The sequence below is a fragment of the Leiobunum rupestre genome, chromosome 4, assembly GCF_980474605.1.
Source record: "Leiobunum rupestre chromosome 4, qqLeiRupe1.1.hap1, whole genome shotgun sequence".
Classification (NCBI taxonomy): Eukaryota; Metazoa; Arthropoda; class Arachnida; order Opiliones; family Sclerosomatidae; genus Leiobunum; species Leiobunum rupestre.
The window spans coordinates 34,943,359-34,967,307 of NC_143387.1; the positions used below are offsets into that span (position 1 = coordinate 34,943,359).

At 38.2% G+C, this 23,949-nt stretch overlaps 2 protein-coding genes across 4 annotated transcripts in view; one reads left to right on the plus strand and one right to left on the minus strand.

Annotated features, from left to right (window-relative positions):
• Positions 1-10,118, plus strand: part of Eip63E (cyclin dependent kinase Eip63E) — a 117,421-nt gene extending 107,303 nt beyond the window's left edge. For both annotated transcript variants that reach the window (XM_090171364.1, XM_090171365.1), the window contains 10 exons: positions 3,231-3,293; positions 3,372-3,433; positions 3,507-3,568; positions 3,640-3,760; positions 5,612-5,705; positions 5,764-5,827; positions 5,891-5,988; positions 7,425-7,515; positions 7,579-7,817; positions 8,744-10,118. In XM_090171364.1, coding sequence (XP_090027490.1) covers positions 3,231-3,293; positions 3,372-3,433; positions 3,507-3,568; positions 3,640-3,760; positions 5,612-5,705; positions 5,764-5,827; positions 5,891-5,988; positions 7,425-7,515; positions 7,579-7,676 — 753 coding nt within the window. In that variant the 3' untranslated portion in view covers positions 7,677-7,817; positions 8,744-10,118. The remainder of the gene's footprint in view (positions 1-3,230; positions 3,294-3,371; positions 3,434-3,506; positions 3,569-3,639; positions 3,761-5,611; positions 5,706-5,763; positions 5,828-5,890; positions 5,989-7,424; positions 7,516-7,578; positions 7,818-8,743) is intronic.
• Positions 10,119-17,633: 7,515 nt separating this feature from the next.
• On the minus strand, positions 17,634-23,499 carry LOC149947530 (uncharacterized). 2 transcript variants are annotated; one of them, XM_090172769.1, is made up of 5 exons: positions 23,326-23,498; positions 22,818-22,945; positions 21,715-22,755; positions 20,250-20,453; positions 17,634-18,300 (listed from the first exon to the last, which is right to left on the minus strand). In XM_090172769.1, exons 1-5 carry the CDS (start codon positions 23,336-23,338, stop codon positions 17,806-17,808), a joined length of 1,881 nt encoding a protein of 626 aa, XP_090028895.1. In that variant the 5' UTR covers positions 23,339-23,498; the 3' UTR covers positions 17,634-17,805. The 2 variants fall into 2 exon arrangements, with proteins under 2 accessions (XP_090028895.1, XP_090028894.1); XM_090172768.1 differs by having other exon boundaries at positions 22,818-23,499.
• Between the last annotated feature and the right edge of the window lie 450 nt (positions 23,500-23,949).

Below are 23,949 nucleotides of genomic sequence, written 5' to 3' on the forward strand. Positions count from 1 at the left end.
TGTCGTTGCTTTGATGGAGGACTCAACGCCCTATTTGCCCTTAAAACTCAGATTTGAAAAACAAATCTAAATTCAACGGTATATTTTCAGGGGGGGTTTTCGGTTTCGACCAAATTACACCAAGCCAGTGAAATTTTGTTATTTTTATTTTTATTAACTATCTGAAAATCTTAAACAACAATGATATTTATCCGAACAAATTCCCAATTTCTTGAAGCTAACACTTCCTCGGATTTGGATTTAGTTTTGAAACCAACCTTGGTTTCTTGTTTAAAAACAACTATTTATTAGTAACTTAGACCATATTTTTATTTATTTCAAAACTGGGTTTACTGGTCACTATCGCCAGTTTAATACCTCGACAGTTTCATAAAACTCGAGAACCAGAACCAGTTGATAATTGGAGTTATTGGACATCGTGGAAAGTGCTTCGTTCCTTCTCAATAGAAATGTCTTCCTTAATATTGATCGTTGATGTCGCTCTGATTTCCGAGTATCGTACTTTTAAATTGTCTTACTTTTGAGGTGGCTGGAAGAAGTTTACGGCTCCGCGAAGGTTTTCGATGCTTTTCCGAAACGCGCGTTTAAGAATTTACGTTCGAAGTTGTAACGCTATTTCGTCCACCTTCGACGCGTTGAATCGCGAGCGGAGAGAAAACATAATCAAATATTTATCCGAAACCGGCCGAGAAACTCTCCGAAGTATTCTTTCCGGGATGATTCTTCTAACCTTTTCGAACTCTTCGGCAAGAATTTAGCCGGGGCATTCCGAAAATAGCCGGGGGAGTTCGTTAGTTGCAGCCCCGAAATCGTTAAATTTCGACGCTTGGCTATATGATGGCGGGTTTTTTTTGCGCCACTTTTCGCCGTCTAGTCTACTTCTACGAATTTATTGGCAACGCGTGTATTCGGGGCTTAACGTGTTGGGTTCCCGCAATTTTTTGTTTCGTAGTTCGATGCTGAAAACAGAGTAGTTTCGGGTAGTAAATACTATTTCTACGAAATTTTACGTTGTAAACGTTTGATCCCTTTAGGACTAGACCATACGAAAATTTGCCTTTTTAAGGTTTTCAAAGGACCCCGCTGAATTATTTTCGCTTCAAAAACTACTTTTTCTTTTATCTCGCTATAGAAAAGAAAATTGAATAGCGCGAACTGAGAAATGAAATAAAGCAATTTTCATTTTCTAGAAACAAATGAAAAATATGTAAATTTTTATTTCGAATTTTTTTAATTAAATCATTATTTGCTTTATTTCGAGGACAATTAGAAGTAGCGATTTTACCTATTTTCCCAAATAATATTCCAGAAACATTATACAAAAATCATGCCCAACGTTACATTTACTCTTATCTCTAACAAGGAAACTACCCGAGGTGATTTTAACAAATTTTGATAAAACTAGGGGGTTTGTTAGACCTTTATGTAACGTGACAAAATTCCCTTAAGAGGTATTCAATGGGCTTTCGTTTTGCCATGGCAACCAAAAACATTTTTTGACAACTAAGGTTAAGATTTTTCCCCTTTATAATAATATCGGGAAATCACGTAAAAAAGTAGTGTTGTAAGTCGGAAAATATTAAAAACGTTTTCATTCCATGATTTGTCTAATATATTGTTTGCAAATTTAAATAAAGCGGCATTTTCACCTCATTTTTTCTAATCTAAAAGTAAAACTAAACCTATAGACTAGTTTAAACTGGTTGAAATGTAACACTATTAATGTTTTTAGTGTTTTTACTGATATTAGTCATTTTAAATCGATAAAAAGTTTAAAACATTAAAAACCCTTGAAAAGTAATTTATCTTTAAATTTTTTATTTTTCCGATTTGCGGAAAATTTTCTGGAAATTTTTCCGCATTTTATTTTTCCGGAAAATTAACAACCCTAAAAAAAAGTAATAAATTTGTAGTTTTGGAAATAAAAAATAAAAAACTTAATTTGTGAAATTTTCCGGATCCTTAAAAATCGGTGATCTCCCCGTGTTATTTTAAATGGGAAAAAATCTCAACCTTATTTGTAAAACTCATTTTTGGTTGCCATGACAAAACGAAAGCCCATCGACCAAATTCCCTTTAGCGGTATTAATGTTACATAAGCTCTACCAAACCCCCGAGTTTCGTAAAAATTGGTGAAAATCACCTCTGGTAGTTTCCTTTAGAAGCTACCTTTTAAGAAAGGAACAAAGGCTAGATTGAAGTCGATAATTAGAGTTCATTGTTCAATTATGAATAATGCGGAAATGGTATAGAGTGAAGTATAAAGGTAGTAAGTGCCCGAGCCTTCAATTGGTTCGTAAGTTGATTTGGAGTTTTCTGGCTGGCAGACGAGACTCGTGTCCATTCCGCGAGGCGAGCCATCAAATATACAAGCGTTCCTGGCCAATACCCTCTCTCTCCAAAGAGTATAGGCCACGTAACGTACGTGATGGCCGGACGGCAGTAGGTCCCTCCTTTCCGGAGGCTAGTAGCGAGGGAGGATGGCCGATCCGTGGAGCCCGCGGCTGGGGGGATTATTGGAGGCTATGGATTACCGATTTGAGCTTTGGCGGTGTCGATCGTCTCGGAACTGGCCAGGAGAAGCAACAACCGGAGAAACTCCCAGTAAATAAATTAAACTTCTCTTTCTCTCTATCTCGGGAAGACGGAGGAAGCCGTACCAGAAGTCTCACAACCGCCCGCCAGGGCTGTAATTCAATTGATGTAGAGTTATTGACTTAGGATTCCGCCCTCCCCCGCGCTTTCGATTGTAAGAATTGATATCTCGGGACTCCATCTAGAATTAAATTGATGATCCCCGATGTTCCGAGTTTTAAAATGGGTTCCGTCTTTTGTTCGAATTATCGATCGCGCGTCTCAACGATGTCATTTCCACAAATGTATTTCGACTTTACAATTACTCGTCGGAATTGGAAAAGTGGTATTTAAGTTACCTTAAGTATTATACGAAGAGATTCGTAGTAGAAGATTGGCGATAATTAATCGCAAATTTCCCAATTTGTTGTACCTATTACAGCGCTAGGATTACCAGAAAATAATCACCGAATTTCACATTCTGCTTCTGACAACAAGAATTGAACAAGTCAAAGCGCGTGTTAGCGGACGATTTGTTGATTTAGTTCATACAACCTTTAAAGAGTTTGGCATACTTCTTGTAAAATAAAAACTATTTGGAAGTCTTAATAGGATATTTTATTCTTTTAACCGGAATATATCATTTATTTTTGCAGCATACAGATTTGAGTCAGTACCTTGAAAGACATCCCGGTGGTCTTCATCCGAAGAATGTTAAGGTATTTTCAAATTTACTTAACGGTGTAGTTAAGTGTATAATTCGATTCAATTTTGCGCGTCTTCATCGTTATCTGTAGTTATTCCTCTTCCAATTATTGCGAGGTCTTGCCTTTTGCCACGAACGTCTCGTCCTACATCGGTAAGTCGCTTACCCTTCTTCCAATTGTTAAAAACGGTTCACCCTTACCAGCAAATTTTCTCGACTTTTTCAGTGATCTCAAACCTCAGAATCTCCTTATCAGCGAAATGGGTGAACTGAAATTGGCTGATTTTGGTAAAGTGACCTTCATTTATCTTTTGTAAGAAATCCGTGTCTAACGAAACGGTATTCGTCGTTATTTTAAGGTCTGGCTCGAGCTAAATCCGTACCGAGTCGGACGTATTCCCACGAAGTCGTCACATTATGGTACCGACCACCGGACGTCTTATTAGGCTCTACCGACTATTCGACGTCGCTCGATATGTGGTTAGTTACGCCGACTTCAACTAACACCTAAAGGCTGGTTTTCACTAAGGAAAAAACGCCAGGACGGCCATCGTCGACGCAAAATTATTGTATTAGGCACGGCCAACTCTTGACACTCGCGCAATAGCGGCCAACCCAATCGTTGAAGTTTCTATGTTAACCTACGAACAAAAATATATCTCGGCGTTGAGCGCCCCTTGCGGAAAATTATTTTTAGTATAGTTTTTGCATTGAAGCCAATATAAAAACGAATGGTTCTTAGCGGGAAAAATCCTTGTTCATGAAATTTCGACGAATGGGTTGGCCGGGGTATTGGTTTACCCCCATTTCGCCCAAAATAGTTCTCCCAATTCCAATTTCTCCCAATCCCATTTCTCCCAATTCCCATTTCTCCCAATTCCCATTTCTCCCAATTCCCATTTCTCCCAATTCCCATTTCTCCCAATTCCCAATTCCAATTTCTTCCAATTCCAATTTCTTCCAATTCCAATTTCTTCCAATTCCAATTTCTTCCAATTCCCATTTCTTCCAATTCCCATTTCTTCCAATTCCCATTTCTTCCAATTCCCATTTCTTCCAATTCCCATTTCTTCCAATTCCCATTTCTTCCAATTCCCATTTCTTCCAATTCCCATTTCTTCCAATTCCCATTTCTTCCAATTCCCATTTCTTCCAATTCCCATTTCTTCCAATTCCCATTTCTTCCAATTCCCATTTCTTCCAATTCCCATTTCTTCCAATTCCCATTTCTTCCAATTCCCATTTCTTCCAATTCCCATTTCTTCCAATTCCCATTTCTTCCAATTCCCATTTCTTCCAATTCCCATTTCTTCCAATTCCCATTTCTTCCAATTCCCATTTCTTCCAATTCCCATTTCTTCCAATTCCCATTTCTTCCAATTCCCATTTCTTCCAATTCCCATTTCTTCCAATTCCCATTTCTTCCAATTCCCATTTCTTCCAATTCCCATTTCTTCCAATTCCCATTTCTTCCAATTCCCATTTCTTCCAATTCCCATTTCTTCCAATTCCCATTTCTTCCAATTCCCATTTCTTCCAATTCCCATTTCTTCCAATTCCCATTTCTTCCAATTCCCATTTCTTCCAATTCCCATTTCTTCCAATTCCCATTTCTTCCAATTCCCATTTCTTCCAATTCCCATTTCTTCCAATTCCCATTTCTTCCAATTCCCATTTCTTCCAATTCCCATTTGTCCCAAAATAGCTATCCCAAATCCCATTTGTCCCAAAATTACACTTGGTATAAACATGAATCTAAGTTTTATTTTAATATGCAAGTACATCAAATTTTGCCCATATGAATAGGGTAAACCTAACCTAACCTAACCTAACCTAACGCCAAGTCAATTCACATATGGGCCCCTTCCTATTTTATTAGACAATGTCGTCAAAAAATATAATGCCGTCAAAATGTTACGCTGTATTTTTTTCGACATATCGACTCGTACCGATGAGATCTAAAACCGCGCAATTACCATATATTTGAAAAATAATGATTGGGAGAAAGGGGAATATGGTTTTGGGAATATTGATCGTTGGGAGAAATGGGAATCAATTTTTTTGGGAAACTTGATCGTTGGGAAAAATGGGAATACATATTTTTGGGTTAAATGAACTTCGGTTCGGAGAAATGGAATTGGGACAAATGGGACACCATGTTTTTGGAAGAACTGATAACTTTGGGAGAAAGTAAAATTGGGATAAATGGGAACATACCGGGGTATTAGGCCTAACGTGGATTTTTCGCGTCAGGTCCATCGGGGCGTTTTTACCCAATTGAAAACCAGCCTTTACGCTTTTACTCGTGGTTAATTCGATGTTGGTTTGCAGGGGAGTTGGCTGCATTTTCGTGGAAATGGTGATGGGAGCGGCGGCCTTTCCCGGAGTGAAGGACACCAGCGACCAATTGGACAAGATATGGAGGGTATGTCCGTATTTGACAGTTATTTAACGTGGCGCTTATTTCTGGCTTCTTTCTCCAGGTTCTCGGTACACCCAGCGAAGAAACATGGCACGGGGTTTCTAAATTCCCGAATTATCGCGCTGGTAACTAAAAATTATCCCGAAATATTTGTTAATTATATGACACGATGTTACGTCCCTTTGCAGGCAAATTCTATTGCCACAAGCCTCAAATCATCTCTTCGGCATTTTCCAGACTCACCGAAATTACCTACGCTGAAAATCTAGCTACAAGTTTTCTGCAAGTAAGTAGCGCTCTTCATTTCTCGTGCTGACATCGAACGTATTCCAATCCGTGTCACCAATTATAACACGAAGCTTGGACAAATAAACTATTGGACCCGAATCTAGATCGCGTGCTTGGTTCTTAATAAGGCCACATGCACCAACAACATCTTTCGAACTTTGAAAATAATGGTGTGGATTACACGATTCCATAAGCACCCAATAAAACTTCATTTAGAACAAAAAGTGATACATAACATGTTGTTTGCTGCAGTGGCGTTACTAGGAACTCCGGGTCCCCCCCCCCCCCGAAAAACGACTCGGGGGGGGGCCCTTTTAATAGCACCGATTTTAATCATAAACGTTTGGTGCCCCCCCCCCCCCCGCGCCGCGTGGTCTACGGGGGCGCTATTTACGCCACTGGACTTTGCTGTACGATCTAACTAGTTAAAATAAATGGCTTTTGTTGTTAGTTTCCCTCGTCGTCTGCTTTTTCAAATGCCAGATTCCCGCGTAGATAAATTTCTCGGATCTGGCGTAGGCGTTTGCGTTTACGCCTAGAAATGGGTTGCTGAAACTCACTAATAAACGAACGACGTTAGACGTAACATCTTTAGCTCGTCATCTAACCTTTTCAAGCGCGTGCTTCCTGTGCGCGTGGAAAAATTTCGCGTCTATCTTGGTACTAGTGCTACCCGGTGATGAAATATGTTGAATGGGGTCCAGTAGTTAATTTTCGCCAAAGCTCGAAGCGTCTTCTTTTGATTTGTAGTGACTACAGCGCTTTCCTAAACAGCGTTTGGTCAAAATAGCACTTTGTCAGAACAGCGTTTCCCAAAACAACAAATTGTTCAAACGGCGCTTTGTCATAGCGGCGGTTCTCAAAATAGCACTTTGTCAGAACAGCGTTTCCAAAAACGGCGCTGCTTTCTATAGCACTAATAATATAGGCCTATTGTAATACATATTTTTCTGGAATTTCAGAAAATTTCATTACCTAATGGTTTCTACCGATAGTTATTATTGCAAACTTACCTAACCTAACTTAACCTAACCTAACCCCTGAAGTTCATATGTATGATATAAATTTTCCATCGTTAATTCATATAAATTTTAAGAAACCGCTGTCTTGACCAAAACCGCTGTTTCAAAATCGCTAATTTGAGAAACGCTATATTCAGAAACGCTGTTTATGGAAAAAGCTGTTTTGACAAACCGCTCTACTGAGAAACGCTTAACCAAAAAACGCTGACTAAACAAAACGCTCTTTCGACAAACCGCGGTTTTGAGAAACGCTATTTCAACAACCGCTGTTTTAACAAAGCGCCGTTGCAACAAAATGCTGTTTTGAAAACGCTATTTTAACAAATGCTATTTTAGTCAAGCGCTCTATTCCCTACATACCTCTTCTTTTAGCCAATATATTTCTTTAATGTCGACGTAATTTCTTGGTCAGGTTCAGCCCAACAGGCGCTTATCCGCCCAAAATGCGATTCACCACCAGTTTTTCGCAGACCTTCCACCCAAAATTTACGACCTGCCAGATCGTAAGCCACTGTTGAAACCATTGTTTACGTATACGATAACGCGTATTTATTTTCCCTCTTTAGAAGCATCCATTTTCAACGTGCCTACTTGCAAACTAAGTCCAGAAACCCACAACTACCCTCTGTCTGTGATCAAAGCCGCTGCCAAATTAAGACGCTGACCGTCTTAAACCACATTTGAAGGAAACTTGATTTAACCTTTTAATTTCAGTTTCTTTCAACCGCGGATGTTACTGTGATATTAGCCATTTTTAGGGTTTTTCCTTCATTTCGAATATCGAAGACGATTCTTCCCTCCTTGAGTACGTACCGTTGACACGCATTCGTTTTAAGGTTCACTGCCCTGGAATTTGGATGGTGCTTCAATCGTTTGCTAACTTAAAATAGAAGATGCTGCATTATAGTTACACCCAAATATCTGGGAAGTAAACGCGGCTTTTAACTAATAATTTTGAAGTCATCTTGACTTCGTTTAATAAGGTCCCATGTAGAATGTTAGGGATTTGCGTCGGCCCCAAACCCCCGCTCCACTCCTGTTGGTGCCTCGCGTCAATTCCTTTCAGTTTCGGCTTTGCAACCTTAAAGTTCGTTTTCGTGGAAGCTCCTGCCCCTTAAATCAAATAAGCCTGGTATTTCATTGGTTCCTTAAAGCTTACGTATTCCTTGGCGATTGAAGCGCACTCTAGTGACGTTTTCCTTCCCCCTTTCGTGTCGGGATAACATTCTGGGTCCTACTGTAGGAATTAAGTTAATTTTAATCCTTTATGAACTAACGATTGTATCGAGACCTTCCATATTCTCGTGGCTGTCGAACCTTAAAATCACATTTAATTCAGGGCTGCCACACGTCAGGGAAAAGTCGGGGAATTTAAAAAGGAGCCTAATAAGTCGGGTAATTTTAAGAATTTGTAAACAAGTCAGGGAATTCAATTACCTCTTGACACCTTTTAAAGATAAATTTACTTTAGATCTTTGACAAATTCTATGATTATCATTTATTTCCTTGAAAGATTGGCTAATTTTTTCAACATTGCAATTTAAATTTATTAATTTCTGATAAAATAAAAATATAAAATAAACCTTTTAGCCTTAAAAAGTCAGGGAAAATCTCGTAAAATGGTCATCGAAAACCGCGAATAGTCAGGAAATTGGAATCTGAAAATTTTGTGGCAACCCTGTAATTTTTGTTATGAAAACTAACGAATCTCTGTAAAACTTCTATTTCCAGTTTATCGAGACGCGTCTGTTTTACGAAGAACGTTTTTGTTTTAAATTTTCGGCTCAAAACTGTCGCGTTTATTTCTTTTAGAAACTTTCCACCTACCAGTTACAAAGTTACGATTCGCGGGGACGCCTTTCACAAAATTCGATTTTCGACGATTGAAACGTTGGAAATATTTCAAACGCGGACGCCGCGAATTTTGACAGTTTCTCCGAACATTGAAGAAGAAGAAGAATATAATCGTTTTCGGGTGACGATTTTTCCCCATTTGTCACAACAATTAAATCGCCAACTCTGAAATATAAAACGACGGTTAAATAATATTAACAACTATAATTGTCAACAAACATTTGACTTACTCTCCCCAGAGTTGTATAAAGTAAATTTATAAATGCGGGGGTTTATATAGAAGTTTTATTATTAGAAGTTTATCATTTGTTTCGCGTGTCGCGTAAAATTAGACAAAAAGAGTGTAAAATCATTTTTTACTGGTGCTTTGTACTTGAGAAAATGTTTCATCTATTTTTTATTTCTCCGGTGTTTATTTTTCGGTAGTACTACCTCAACCGCAGATTTTATAAATATCAACGAACGGTAGAGTATTTTAGCTGAATTAAGGCGTTTGATGACCTTTCTCGAATGGACCATCCTCTAGAGCTAGTCATTTCGAATGAAGTTGGATCGAAACGTCGTGGTATTTATAACGTCCGCGGTGTCGTTATTTCCTATACTTCTCGGTTCCTTCCGTTACTCGTACAAATTTCGACGTTTTCGTTATACTTAAGTCACTGTAAAAGCATTCCTTTCGAATCTCGTCTTTTAAAAATATTGAAAAAAAAATGTATATCAATGACCGAAGGACTAAGCCTTGTGGTGAAATATTGAAGAATTTGAACGCTGCCACAAAATCGCGATGAAATTGAAGAATGCCGACCCAAACTTCCCTGTCCCAGGTGCCACATTTTTTATAGTGTAATTTAACCGAATCTACAAATTTTTACTCTTTCGAAAGCTGCACTCACGATTTGTAATTGAAAGAAAACAAAACTACTTAAGAGAAACAGGTTTTTATATAAGGGCTATAAGATGTATTATTACTATTATTTATTTTACATATAATGAAATCGTGTTGTCTCGATATTGTTCTACGTTTCTCGAATAATGTCTCAAAAAGAGCTTAATTTTTAATTATTTCTGAAAGTTTAATTTTAAATGTTTATTTTACGTTTCTCGAATTTTAAAAATAATTCATATCTGAATATTTATAGGGCGTAGTAATACAATCGGGTTCCGTACGCGAACCGAACTAATTTGTTTCCAATTTGTCATTTTTTTTTCTATAGGGGCCCAAATTCAATAAAATTGTGGTAAATAAATTAAATGTCTTTATTTCTTTAATATTTAATGTCGCTCTTAAGTGAGAAATCGACACTTAACCTACTTATTGAGCGAAAAATATGCAAAAACGGAAAAAATATTTGTTTTTAATATTTATTACCTTTTTTGAAGTACGTAAACCAATTGATAAAATTTCGTAATAGGCATCAGTAAAGAACCAAAAGTAGTACCGGTAATTTTTTTCTAGATTATTCTGCGATCTCATCTCAATTGCTTGCCAGTCCCAATGATAATCCTAATCCTATTTGCGATACGCAATCAAATCGGGATTTTTCTAGAGTTGTAAGTCAGAATATTTCCCGCTTGGAAAATGACCGATCAGGCATTTTTTCCGTATTTTTCGCAATGAAAAGTACAAATAGGATTTAATTCCATAATTAGCCTAATATTGTTCGCAAATTTAAATTTCGCGGCATTTTCGCCTCATTTTTTCGAATCCTAAAGTAAAACTAAACCTCTAGTCTAGTCTAGAATAAAAACCCTTAAAAAGTAATAGATGTTTCAATTTTATATTTTTCCGATTTGCGGTTAAATTTAATTTTTCTCGAAAATTAACACCTAGGATTTTCCCAAATATTTTTTTTTTTAAATAATCAATAATCAGCTAGGCTAATACCCAAGGCACCACCTTAGGCCTAAGTCATCATGCGACTTTTGAAGCCCTTAATTCAGGTGGCCGGGTTACAATGCGTAGGAGGGTGGTGGCAAGCCCTGCATGCCACGAGATCGAGCCAACAGCTCCCTACATTAACTATTACCGTTAACCTAGACAAGTTTTTATGGAAGGGGAAACCGAAGAACTCGAGGGAAAACCCCTTAAACCAGTGGGGAGAGAACTTGCAAACTCAACGCGGAAGGAGTTGTTCCGAGTTTTCACCCAGTGCCACAAGCTGGGATCCAACCCGGCTCCTCTTGCTGCGAGGCGAAAGTGCTAACCACTCCGCCACCCCACCTAATGACATCTGAAACGCAATGCGGTAATACTAAAAGTTAATGATTACGACTTTGCAAGATCACTGTCATTTGCCAATCGCTTACTTCAAGATGCTCCTTTCACTGTGTTCACCCAGGTCGCTTCGCTCCAGATCAACCAAAGGCTCGTGCCCTTCTCTTCGCCTTTGGGTCTGTTCGGAACAAGCAATTTTTTGAAAACATAATCGCTACTTGACCCCAACTATGACTTTATACTTTCTCGAACGATCGAACGCCTTTATGAGCTTAAACAGGAAATTCAACGTCTCTGGAATGACGGGCAAACATATCATTCGCCACTTTAATTCATTTAAAAGTTAATTAAATATTAAGTGGAACCCTACCGCAAAATTTTACATGGGAATCAATAGGTAATTAGACAAAACATACATATCAAATTAGTCCTTAGTTCGATGTACCCCCCGTTTTCTTTGGGATGTCAAAAAGACCAATAGAGTATAGAGAAAAGTCGGTACATGTGGCCTAATTCGGGTAGGATTTCCGCTATATGACCGCAATTTTTGTAACAACTATGCCGAATCCAACAACTACGGGCCGTCATAAGCGGATAATAACATGTCATTATCTCAACTGTGATGTCATACTTATCTTATGAATTTCTAAAACCGGAGTTATTATACAAAGGTATGATGAAATAACTTGATACTAACACGAAAAATGGTAATAAATTTCCATTATAAATAAAAATTTAATATTTATTCAAATATAGTCCACTTTCAACCAAATAGTTAACAATTTAATTGAGGGGGTCGAAATAAAGGTTTACAAGTTTTTGGTGTATACAGCGGGGGCCTTCACACCAGGCGCGCAATTTGAAGGAAAAAAAACAAAAATAATAATTGGTAAATAAATATTTCATTAGCTCAGTAACGTTGATAAATTCCTCTCTACTTCAATAACTACTTTTATCAAAATACTTATTTGAATTTATGAATTTTTGCGCAATCTGACGTCACAAAAGTTGATAACTACATCGGTTCAGAGCCACTCGGACAGAAAATGTGATGGCGCACACCTTTCTAATTGGAACCGAACCTTTAAGCTCAAAATGGTTCAATGTCATTGAATTTCTTTTTATAATATAATGAAACCCTGGGCATGCTATGCGATACGAAAATATCAAATTCCTATCAAAAATAGCTTCTCAATTATTAGCCTTGAATATTTTTTGTGGACACCCTGTATAACAGTATTGACCACTTTAATGTATTCTGGTCACTTTAGCGGGCTTTCGTATCAATAACAGGATTTATTAGTACTTGAAAATGTATTTTACCCAATTCAGATGTACTAATTACGGCTTTGTAAATATTGAAATAGTTAATAAGAGCTTGGCGATAGATCCACTTTTGACATAATCAGTTTCATTAACTAACCAAATAACTCGAATTAATGTTCTGAAAACACTCTTACCGTTTAGAATAACCTCAATAATGGCTAAAGAACCCGTATAAATAGTTAATGGTCAGATAATTTATAATTTAGGAGAGAGTCTGTGTATTATTGGCTAGATAATCAGTATCATTAATCAGATAATATGTATTATTATTCAACAGTACCGTCAACAAAGTGAGAAATTAATTTAATGTGGCTAGAAAACCAACTTAAGAAGTCAAAGCCGCTGATGCTTTCATAAAAACATAAATCTGATTCCTCAAAAATTCCTAAATTCGATTTTTATAAAAGTAGTTGTATTAAGTAGACGTTTAATTACTACTAGACAAGTTGTGTAGTATAAGTAGGCATCTACCAAAAACCACGAAATTAATTATGGGTGCTTGCTTTTTTTAACCCATAAATTTTGTGGGGTGTTTTTTTTTTCGTCATATTATTCGTATTTGAGCCTTAATAATAATAATAATAATAATCAGATAGGCTAATACCCAAGGCACCACCTTAGGTACTTTTAATGCCTTTAAACAGGTGGCCGGGTTACAATGTGTAGGAGGGGGTGGCAAGCCCTTCATGCCACGCTAGCTAACAGCTCCCTACACTCACTAATACCAAAAGTGACATAATTACCAAAAGTGTGTCAATCGGACCTATTTCTTAATGAATGTTACGAGCGAAATACAAGTTGGGAGGGGAGAAGGGAAAGTATGCCTCGGGGAGGGAAGGAAGTTAAAAACAACAAATAACGCCTCGTAGGGATGAACCGAGGAACTAACAAGTAAGTAGCACTGATCAAAGTTATTGTATTTTTTTATTTTTCGTCGTTCTGTGGAGACGCTATCGCCATCTACCTACGATATAATACCATAGACTAAACAAGATCCAGAAAGGCGACAATAAATAGTCTTTTATGTGGTCGATCTCGAGTCGAGCATTCATTAAGCCCTTATCATATCAAAGTACAGTGTGTCAGAATTTATAGCCCGGTGTACCTAGTAACAAAGACCATACCACCGGAGGCCTATCATCATAGTGCCCTATCCCAGCGTCCCCAAGCCCGGACAGGTGACAAATCCAGCATGGGTAGCAGAACCCTACTACTGATGGTCGCACCTTAGACGCAAGCCACTCAACCCAGCAGAAGGTGCAGCAACGGGTGGACCAATTTAAGAGTGAATGGTATAGCAACTCCAGCCGACACCCTACCTACGTAGGTAAGGAGTCAAACCCTTTGGGGAGAGCTCCTAAAGGGGAACGACGAGCATACAGCAGCCCAAGTAACCCGGCACAGCTGGCACCGGAGATCCCGGTGGACTCCAAAAGGCCGGGAAACAGGACCGCCGTGACCGCATATGGAGGCCCGCCGCCCCGCAGCAGGCTACCCAATCCACCGAGGCGGCCAGTTTGCCAAGACCCTCTCCGTTAGCCTGAACCGAAGTTCAGTATCCAGCCCAAACCTGACCGAAGTCGGAGGTGGAGATAGGACCATTTGATCAGAGCTAACATCTCCCAGTGCGCCACCGCCCTTATGGGTTACAAGAGCCGGACCCCGACTCCCCGGTAAAGCCACCAGTTATTGCACACTCTAACCCATTTAGGGCCTCATATCAAAGTACAGGGATTGTCACACTTTTGGTAATTATGTCACTTTTGCTATTACCCTTAACAAGTTTTTATGGAAGGGGAGACCCGTTCAGCCAGTGGGGAGAGAACTTGCAAACTCAACGCAGAAGAATTGGTTCAGAGTTTTCATCCAGTGCCACAAGCTAATATCGAACCCGGCTCCTGCTCTTGCTGCGAGGCGAAAGTGCTAACCACCGCCACCCCCACATTTTCAATAATTTGTTGAAATCGTGGGACAGCGCTGCTAGGTTGCATTACGACTATTGGTCATGTCATAAGGCTATCAAGGCCCCAAGTATGAAACGAATGGGATTTTAACGTTAGGCTAATGACTGTCCAAACTGGCTACATGAATCCACCTGGTGGTGAAAAACCGAAACTTATGCAAAAATCCCACAAAGCATGTTACCGGAAACTGATTCGTAGGTGTTAGGGCTGAGGAAGATTTGGATGATTTGCTCCTTTTCTCCGCCAGGTAGCGTAGATCCTAATGCGCCCTTATGGTCATATGTAGAACAAAATGTTTAGAAAAATTTAGCGGTTTAAACTCTTTTAAATGTTTTCCCCAAAACCCTATTTAATCCCTGATAGCACTGACCATGTAGAACGTTTAAATGGGTTTGCACTTAATATTTAATTCAATATTTAATGAATTAAAATTAGTTAATGGTTAATTTGGGTAATTTCGCATAGTTTATACAAAAGGGCAAAACGATGATAACGGCAATTTATTATCATTTTTCGTGGTGGTATTGTTTAGGACAATGCTTGAAAAGGGGGATGGAATGTTGCTACACTTTCTCGAGGACAAAAAAGGTGTTTTTGGGAGGGGGCTCTCGCAGTCCAGGAGGACAAAAAGGTGTTTTTGGGAGGGGAGTTCGTTTAAGATCGCGGAGGGAGAAAGGTCGGGCGAGAGAGTCGGTCAGAATATTATATCAAAAGTGGATATTTTATATCCACTTTTGATTATATTGTGTATTTCTTTGGATATTGGAATAAATTTGCGTGTGATCGGAACAAGTGTGTTAATTGACTTTTGTACCCACGAACATCCAAACAGTATTAAGTTATTTTGTCAATTACCTCTGACTTTTTATTATATAAAACGAGTTTTAGAAATTTAGACGTAGAGAATGACTTCTCATTTGTTGGATTCGGTTTGATAGTTTACGAGTTACAGGCGTTACAAAAATGACAGCCATTTTCCAAGATGGAGGACAATCCTACCAGAGTTGGGTCATGTGCACCATAAAATAAGAAAGGTTATCCATGTGTGCACCGACTTTTTCGCATATACTAGTGGTCCTTTGACATTCCATAAGACAAGCCGAGGGGATGTATGGGCGGAGCCATAGCTAGTGGCTAGACTACTTGGAATCATTTACGCCCGCGCCGTATTTGGTAAAATCTTCGCAGATTCGGTAAAATATTCGTATATTCGATTTTAAGCTACTGCTTATTTATTTATTCTTAAAACACTAGGCCTGTAAAGCCGATGACGGCTTGTGCACAGGCGTCCAAGTAGATGCAATGTACAGGTATATACAACCGTTACACAAATATTAACAAAAGTAGTGGCGGTGATAATATAACATGAATAAGATAAAAGAAAAAAATATAATCCTCGTGTCACACAGAATTTGTTATAATCACTCAGTAAAATAATGCCATGGGAAGCTGAGTCGGGTGGTAGTGTTCGCGCGGGGCTTGGCCAGCTTAAGGGAATGACCCCGCGTGAAGTGAGATGTAGTTAAGATCCAGATTTTTGTAAAAGAATTTGAGTAGTAAGCACAGTAGTAAGTTGGATATTGAGGGATTTTAAACTAGTGGGGAGTTTTTCTAACTTGGATTCAAGTTTCGTGAAACAGTTCTGAGGAGTCCAGATGGTTTTAAATAATCGTGGGGACAAAACATTACGACGGATAAGGCTAGCCACAGAGCAAACGTGTTTGGCAACCTTATTCTCATGCGTACTGAATCTGAGGGCAGGGTCGATTATGAGCCTGGCGCCGAGGGTGGGAAAGGTCTGCAGCGGTATGGTTGGATACGGCCGGTTGCACCAAAAAAAGTTTAAAAACCTCCGCAGTGTCCGAAGCGCAAGTTTTAAAAGTACCATCGGATTTTTTGAGCACGGTGACCCCAACTCTGAAGGTACGAAACCTGTTTATATGCGTCCAGAAAGACTTAGGGTTATCACGAATTAAGTTAGTAATTCCATTTTAATATTTGCGAGTCTCTCAGTAATTTTCGCGAAGGGGAATTCCAAAGGCATGACAGTGGCGCAAAGGAAAATCTCCAGTGGCCAGCCAATGAATTTAACAATATCCGTTACGTATTACCGTAAGTAACATAACAAAATGACACTTATTTCCAGTCGAAACCTTTTTCGACAGTGACATTCTCAATAATAATAATCAGCTAGGCCTAAGTCATTGAGCGACTTTTAAAGCCATTAATTCAGGTGGCTGGGTTACAATGCGTAGGAAAGGGGAAGCTCCGACTTGGACTCTCACTAGAACTAAGAAGCGTGTTAACACATCCTTGGTGGTAGTATATTTCGCTTTGGGCATATTTGGAGAACTAAACCTAGATTGCGCAATAGCTCTGAAAATGAATTAGGTGATAATTTTTCCCAATTAACATATTTATTAAGTTACTTATGGTATTACATTCATAGTAGTTTAAGACCTAGTCCGTTTCTCCAAGTGAATTCGCAGCACGGTGGCAATGGGTCTTTAGACATTCCAAGTGTCTACATATATAATTTCGCGGGGTTTAATTACTTCACTTCGTACCCATTTTTCGTGTGCGCCAGCTAATACAACTAATACATCCGTCATCTACTTTAATATGGTAGTTCGGTGGACAAGGGTCTTTAAGACGGTGTTCAAATCAGTGTATCCAAAATAATTTTCCCTCAAGATCTCTGCTCCGGAACCAAAGAACTGCTAATATCAAATGGATATCTTTGAAAAACAATCCTGATAAGGTAACCCGTGGTAGTTCCAAGAAGATTGCTCTTGTTCACTTTAAAGCAGATATTAAAAATCTATTTTTTCGTTCTACCATATCTTGGAACTAGCTCGACAAGGGAAGATGATGAACATTGGATAAATTTCTGCCATTCGAAAGACTCGAACAGTGATGTACATTTTTGTTAAAGAACCGAACCGTACCAATCATTTGCAAACACTTAGATGCTAATCTCATTTGATTAAACAAATAATATAAGTGAAGAAAGACAAGTTTGAACAATTCATTAGAAAATAACCGCTAAATATTTTTGTCACCGATTTTCGCCAAACAATTAAGTTTATCTCGAGGTGATAAACACTTAATAAATCAGGTGTGCAAATCGTAGGTAATCACGAAAAATCACTGGAAATCACCGAATTATTAAGATAAATCATTGACAATCACAAAACGTCATACTAAAATGAGTACGCTTTCCCTTTTATAACAATAGAGTTAAGTGCATAATTTCAATGGCTCTCGACTTTCCATTATTTGTTTGCCTAATAGGCAATTTATGTAATAACATCATTATTTGTTTTGCATAATAGGCAGTTTGAAATCCTTCAACAATTATACGCGTGATAATATTAATACGTAGACATGACAAACGGTTACGTCTTTCTTACATAGATTTTTAAAAATCAAAATTAAAGTTCAAATTTATTAAGTTTTAACAACAGTAAAGATTCAAAGAGATCGTCAGTCAGAGATTCACACTTCGCCATTTGTTCTAATATCGATTTACTAAAAATCCTCACAACCGGGACACTGTTCGATAAGGCGCAATTATACCTCAGATATAACGCTTTTATCTGCGGATAGTCATCCAGCATTCCAATATCAGTTCTTTGGTCATTTAGATAACTGTACGAAGGATCAGAATGTCCTCCCCACAAAGATTTATTGTGGAAGAAATCGTCATCCTCGTCTGAATTACCCAGATTGCCCTCTAGCGACTCAGCGACCGAACTTTTTAACAACTCAATTAAATCTTCTTGTTGCTGTTCGGTGTAGTTCCACCAAACTTTAAATTTGGGAGTTGTTATTGAGGCCAGAAGGTAATCCTTCGATTCGGAAAATTCAGCAAACCTCTTGTTCAGAGCCTCCACTAAAGTATACTGCAGTGTGGCACAATTTTTCACCTACAATAGAGACAACAAATAAAGTCCGATTATAAATTAAGTTATCTATAATTGTAAAACGCACAATGGAGAGCTAAGAAGAAAATTTCGCCGCTAGGCTAGTGTCGTGACCGAGCTGGTAGTGTTCGAAGCGCACGGCTCCTGATAACACCATTGGCAGTCTTGACAATAAGTAATTATTCTTTTGTTAGACTTGACAACAAATAACTATTCTATAGTTAGTCTTGACAACAAGTACCTATATTATATTGGTAGTCTTGACAACAAGTACCTATATTCTATCGGTAGTCTTGACGACAAGTAATTATTCTATCGGTAGTCTTGACGACAAGTAATTATTCTATTGGTAGTCTTGACACCAAGTAATTATTCTATTGGTAGTCTTGACACCAAGTAATTATCCTATTGGTAGTCTTGACACCAAGTAATTATCCTATTGGTAGTCTTGACACCAAGTAATTATGCTATTGTTAGTATTGATTACGTGTTTTCCAGAAGAAAACCAAGTGTCGTCTGGTTAGAGGACCTCAAGCTCGGTCACGCTACTAGTAACGAAAATGTCTTTTTCGATTCTCAATCATTTTCAACCTTTCCCATTGGCAATATCCCTTTACAAAAAACTTGTAGAGGTTAAAGGGACTTTTAAGGGAGGTGTGAGGGGTCGGAAGTCGATTCAAAAAACGTCACCAGAGTGTAACTTTGTTAATGCAACGAACGGCGACCGAATGACGTATTTTAAATGGAAAGTTCCTTTAACCGTAATAGTGAGTGTGAGAGCTGTTGGCTTGCATGGCACGAAGGGCTTGCTACCACACTCCTACGCAATTTAACCCGGGATAAAGGAATTAAAAGTCGCTAGATGACTGGGACCTAGTGTGGTGTCTTGGGTATTAGCCTAGCTGATGATTATTACATTTTATACGTGCTCTGAAGTTTGAAAAACTGCTCATAGTTCCATCTAGGAGCAACAAACACAAGGAGAACGCAGCTAGCCTTTAAACACGCTAACGAAGGGTTGTGTACGAATTTCATTGGACGAGCGTCACGAGCTGAACGTTTTACGGGCGGGGGGGAAGACAATTTCCGAATTTTCCCCTTGCGACGGCAGCAGGGGCTAAAGCGTCTAGCCAATGAAAAATGTACACAAGAAAATCCACGACTTTTGACGGGTTGCGTTCTCCTTGCGTGGGGTGTTGTGTTTGTTGCTCCTAGGTTCCATAGATTTCTTTATAGTATCAGCCGCCACCTTCTAGCAGAACTTTTTCTATTCGTAGCTTGCTGGTGGGTGTGGCTTGTGTTCGTTGCCATGGTAACGCGTATAGGTCGGCCATTAAGACGCCCATGGTGGTCACGTATTATTTCACAGAATCGTGCGTCGTTTTGCCTCGTGATCTGTGACGTGAAATTAATGTCATGACAGCCGTTTCAAGACGGGTCTTAGTTATGACGTATGCTTACGACGCTACGAGCAAGCACACAATTAATTTGCAGAAGGCACTTTTGCATTTCCCCATCCTAAAAATACAACCTAACATTGTAGCTGCTAGAAGAAAAAAATCAGGGCTTGCAAAAGTACAAGTAAGATTAGATTAGTGTGATGTTGACACTGCGTAAAAGAATCACAACTGATTAGAAAGGGCGTAACAAGGAGGAACAAAATTTCAGTAAATATATCCCTGGGACATATACAATTGTTTTCAAAGTATTTTAAATTATGTGTTGGTTAGTAGTTTCATAGGCATACGTCGTAGTTAAGCCGCACTTTAAAATAGCCGCCAATACATTATTCTACGTCACAGAGGCAAAATACCACACGATCCTGTTTAATAAATAATCACGTGCGTCTTAATTTCATTTTATGACAACGAAAATAGGCCACACCCCCTAGCAGCCTACTAATAACTTAGGAGTTCTTGCTGGAAAAATCTCCGTAGACTATAATAAATTACTTTAAGAGATGATATTTTCTTGTTGACGACTGCCAAAGTCGGTAAAAGATATCCAATGGCGGCGTTTTTCTCTTTAGTAAGAACTTCAATTCCTTGGTATAATGGGTGTAATACAGATATGTATTCCTTGAGGAAACTTATGTGGCGTTGCAGTAACTGAGATACTCCAAATTTTTGGCATATTATACTTAAATTAGATTCCCTCTATAAAAAAGTTGAATGAGTGAGCACGTTGAGGCAGAAATTTGTGACTTGTCACGTCTTTTCTATATACAATGTCTCCACCACAGATAAATATAATTAATAATTACGAAGTGGTGAATAGTTCTTTTTTTAAAATAACCTTGGCCATCTTGTTGAAATGTTGCCTCCCTGCTTCAGCTGTGGATCCGTTTTCTCTCCCTCTAAAGAGCTTATGAACTAATTCTTAGTCATTGGCTGAACCATTCCAGGGCAACATTTCAACAAGTTGGAGAAGCGTAAAGACATTTTATAAAATCAACTATTGATTAAATTTCTATCAACCTTCGTTTTGTTAACCTAGCTAACCTACTCTAATCATTCTGGAAGAAGTTAAAATGCCACTCCGCCGTTTGAATTTCAATAGTTTCCCGCGCGGGCTCCGGAAATAATGCTGGAAAAATCCAGAATATTATTGGATGGATCCAAAAAATCTGTCTGTAACGCCATCTCGAAAATGACAAGCGCGATCCCCCCTCCGCTCTGATTGAAGATAATTTTTTATAATTTGTATTATATTGTTATTTTTATAAATATAAATAATATTATAATATACTCTATTTTCCATATTCGAATACAGGCACTAGAGGGCTCCAATCAATTGCCTTAGTTTTAGAAATAAACTTCATGAACTTGATGGCGGCAGATTTAACATTTTCATAGTTCTTAGTTACTTCAATACACCATTTGATATAAATTAAATAATTCAGTGTCATTATCAATTAAATAATAGTTTTTAGAGTAGATTTAACAGTGAATTTTTGAAATAGATATGAATCCTCTTAGTCTATTTAAATTTAACTTCATTACCGTTGTCAATTAGAGGGGATTAGAATAACTTTCCACCTACCAAAAGAGTTTAGAATAAATTGGAGTAACAAACTACCAATGTTTTGCATTCGGTCCCAGCCAAACTTTTATCTTATAATTGGCTGTAAACATCTCTGGAGGGTTGAGCAGGTCAAAACTATTCATGTGGTAAAGGGCCTTGGCTATGGCTATGGGTTCATTTACTTCTGATGATAATAAAATAAATGTAAATATAAAAAATTACAATCTGGAGCTCTCAGTGAAAACTAACATATTGGTCCATAATTACCCATAAGTAGGCTGAGGGAGTTATAGGTTCATATTCTTAGTGACGCAAAAAATATCTGAATAGCACTAACATATTAAGTGGTGGTGACTTTGTAAATAATAATAATTTATGTTTAAATTATATAACCTGGACCAAACAACGAATGAAATCAAAATCAAAATCCCAGGAATTATTTAAGATTTTATCAACGTTGTAGCCTGGCAAATCGGTTGTATTTCCACTGGCGCGGGCGCAGTCCCAAATTTTCTTGCATTTCTCCATAGACTCTTTATATAACAATTTATAAGAAGGGCTCCAATTAGCTGCATCAGCGGCATCTTTGCACGCAATTGTTTTCATAATTTGAACAGCCGTTCGTTGATTTTCAGGCAGAATAAACTGGTCTTGACAAACTGAAAGCAGCTCCTCCGCATTCTGATAAGTTACGCTAGTACCTTCAAGTTCTCCTTGGGATGAACTTTCTCCTAATTCACTCTTAAGGGAAGAGGCTTTTTTAAGCTCATTGTATAAATTATCCGTGAAAATTTTGACAACTTTCCCTTCAACACCGTAAACTGCGTGAGTCTCTCTAATCAACTCCACAACCCGTTCCAAAGTATGTTGACCAGTAAAACGTTCGCAACAAAACAGCACTGATTCGCGTAGCATAGTTTCTTCATTAATCCAATGAGCTGTCATGCCAAGGTAAGATTTTCCGGAAAAACACCATAAATCTAAAGTTGTACAGACGTACTGAGTCTTTTCTAGTCGATTAATAATACTGGAAAGCATATTCTTTTTGGCAATAACCAAACTCTTTCTTACAGAAGCTTGATCGATTGGTTCTAAATCTGGTCGAAGGCAATGAGTAAAGTTGACAAAAGCCGGATGATCAACAATGTTAAGCGATTGAAGGCCATGGACTAAGAATTTCAATAAATGATTGCTGTATTGTTCTTGGCTCGTGACTTCAATAAATTCTTGATTACTTTCAAATTCTTCATCCACCACCTGAACCTTATTGTTGTTAAGACCAAACTCACTAAATGAAGCATTTCCTTCCAAATACCTAGTGGGATTTTCTTGTTTGCGAACATGTGGCATGGGTATACTGCGTTTCTTGACAGTTTTCTTAAACCTCGTAGCTCTCTCTTCTTCAAAATGGCCATATATTTCGGGATGTAAGGTCTGAAAGGATACTTTCAATTAAATTTTGAAAAGGTATATACCATAAATACCACAACACATACCCTAACATGTTTAATGAAATTTGAAGTCACATTCAATGATCCGGAAATATTCTTAACACCAACGCAATATTTACATTGACCAATAATTTTCTTCATGCGATCCTGCTGCCTTTGTAACATTTCTTCTGCTGGAAAATGGAAATATTGGAGAATACCTTTTTCAAACCAAGGAAGATCATTGTAGTTCCGATAAGCATTTGGATCATAAATATATTGACTATGGCCTGCTTCGTGTAAGTCTTCCGAGGGGCTAGTTTCTACTATTTGCACCTGAACCATATCCGATTTTATCTCGATTAAATCTTCCATAGGCGTTGATACTTCATCTTCTTTCAAACTGAGCTGGGGTTCGCTATAAATAGGGCTACCTGGACTTGGCAGTGGTTCACTATCGCTATCTGACATTTTACCTAACTATATGTCAAACATAAATGCTCAATTATTCCCCCAAAAGGTCAATCACCGGTTCACAAAACTTCATATCCGCCTACACAACGAAGAAACCTACTTTGCAAATTCATTCGATTTGCTGATTAAAAATTGACAAACTGTAAAAAAGCTTAAACTATACAGCGTAACAAAATAAACTGTACATCACTAATTCCGCCAAATCACACACTATTCCGACAACTTAAGTTACACTCTGGGCTAGCACGTTTTCAGAAATTATCTAGTTTCAAAAATTATACTGGGGAAAAACTCATGGTATAAACAATTTTATTAATAGGCTTCGAGATTAGGAAATATAGCGCCATCTGCCTTAATATCCTTCAACTAAATATGTGAAGAAATAGTTTTCGTTTGAACTTTCAGCTGTTGGGCAGAGATAATTATGAACGAGCTTTCATACATTCAATTTAAAACTCAGTCGGTAGGCGGCGATACTTATGATAAAAATTTAAACTACACACGAAGCCTATATGCGCTTCAATAAAACATCTTCAAGGAAATCGCCAAGAACTAATATTTCTGCAAAGACTGTTTATACAGGGTGTCCACTAAAAACGATCCAGGGCGAATACCTCAGAAACCGTTTTCTCTAGGAATTTAAAATTTTTAAGTTACGTAGCTCGTGCAGGGGGCCAAAGAAGAATGATAACCTCGATGACCTTGAACCATGTCTTCAAGGTCA

Bases quoted from the DNA above. Each gene is read 5' to 3' on its own strand.
- LOC149947530 (XM_090172768.1), bottom strand. From the start codon at position 23,222: ATGTCAGATAGCGATAGTGAACCACTGCCAAGTCCAGGTAGCCCTATT. The intron at 22,756-22,817 runs GTATGTGTTGTG...GTATCCTTTCAG, and splicing joins ATTTCATTAAACATGTTAGG to ACCTTACATCCCGAAATATA. The intron at 18,301-20,249 runs GTAATTTATTAT...TCTCTATTGTAG, and splicing joins AGAAAATATCATCTCTTAAA to GTGAAAAATTGTGCCACACT.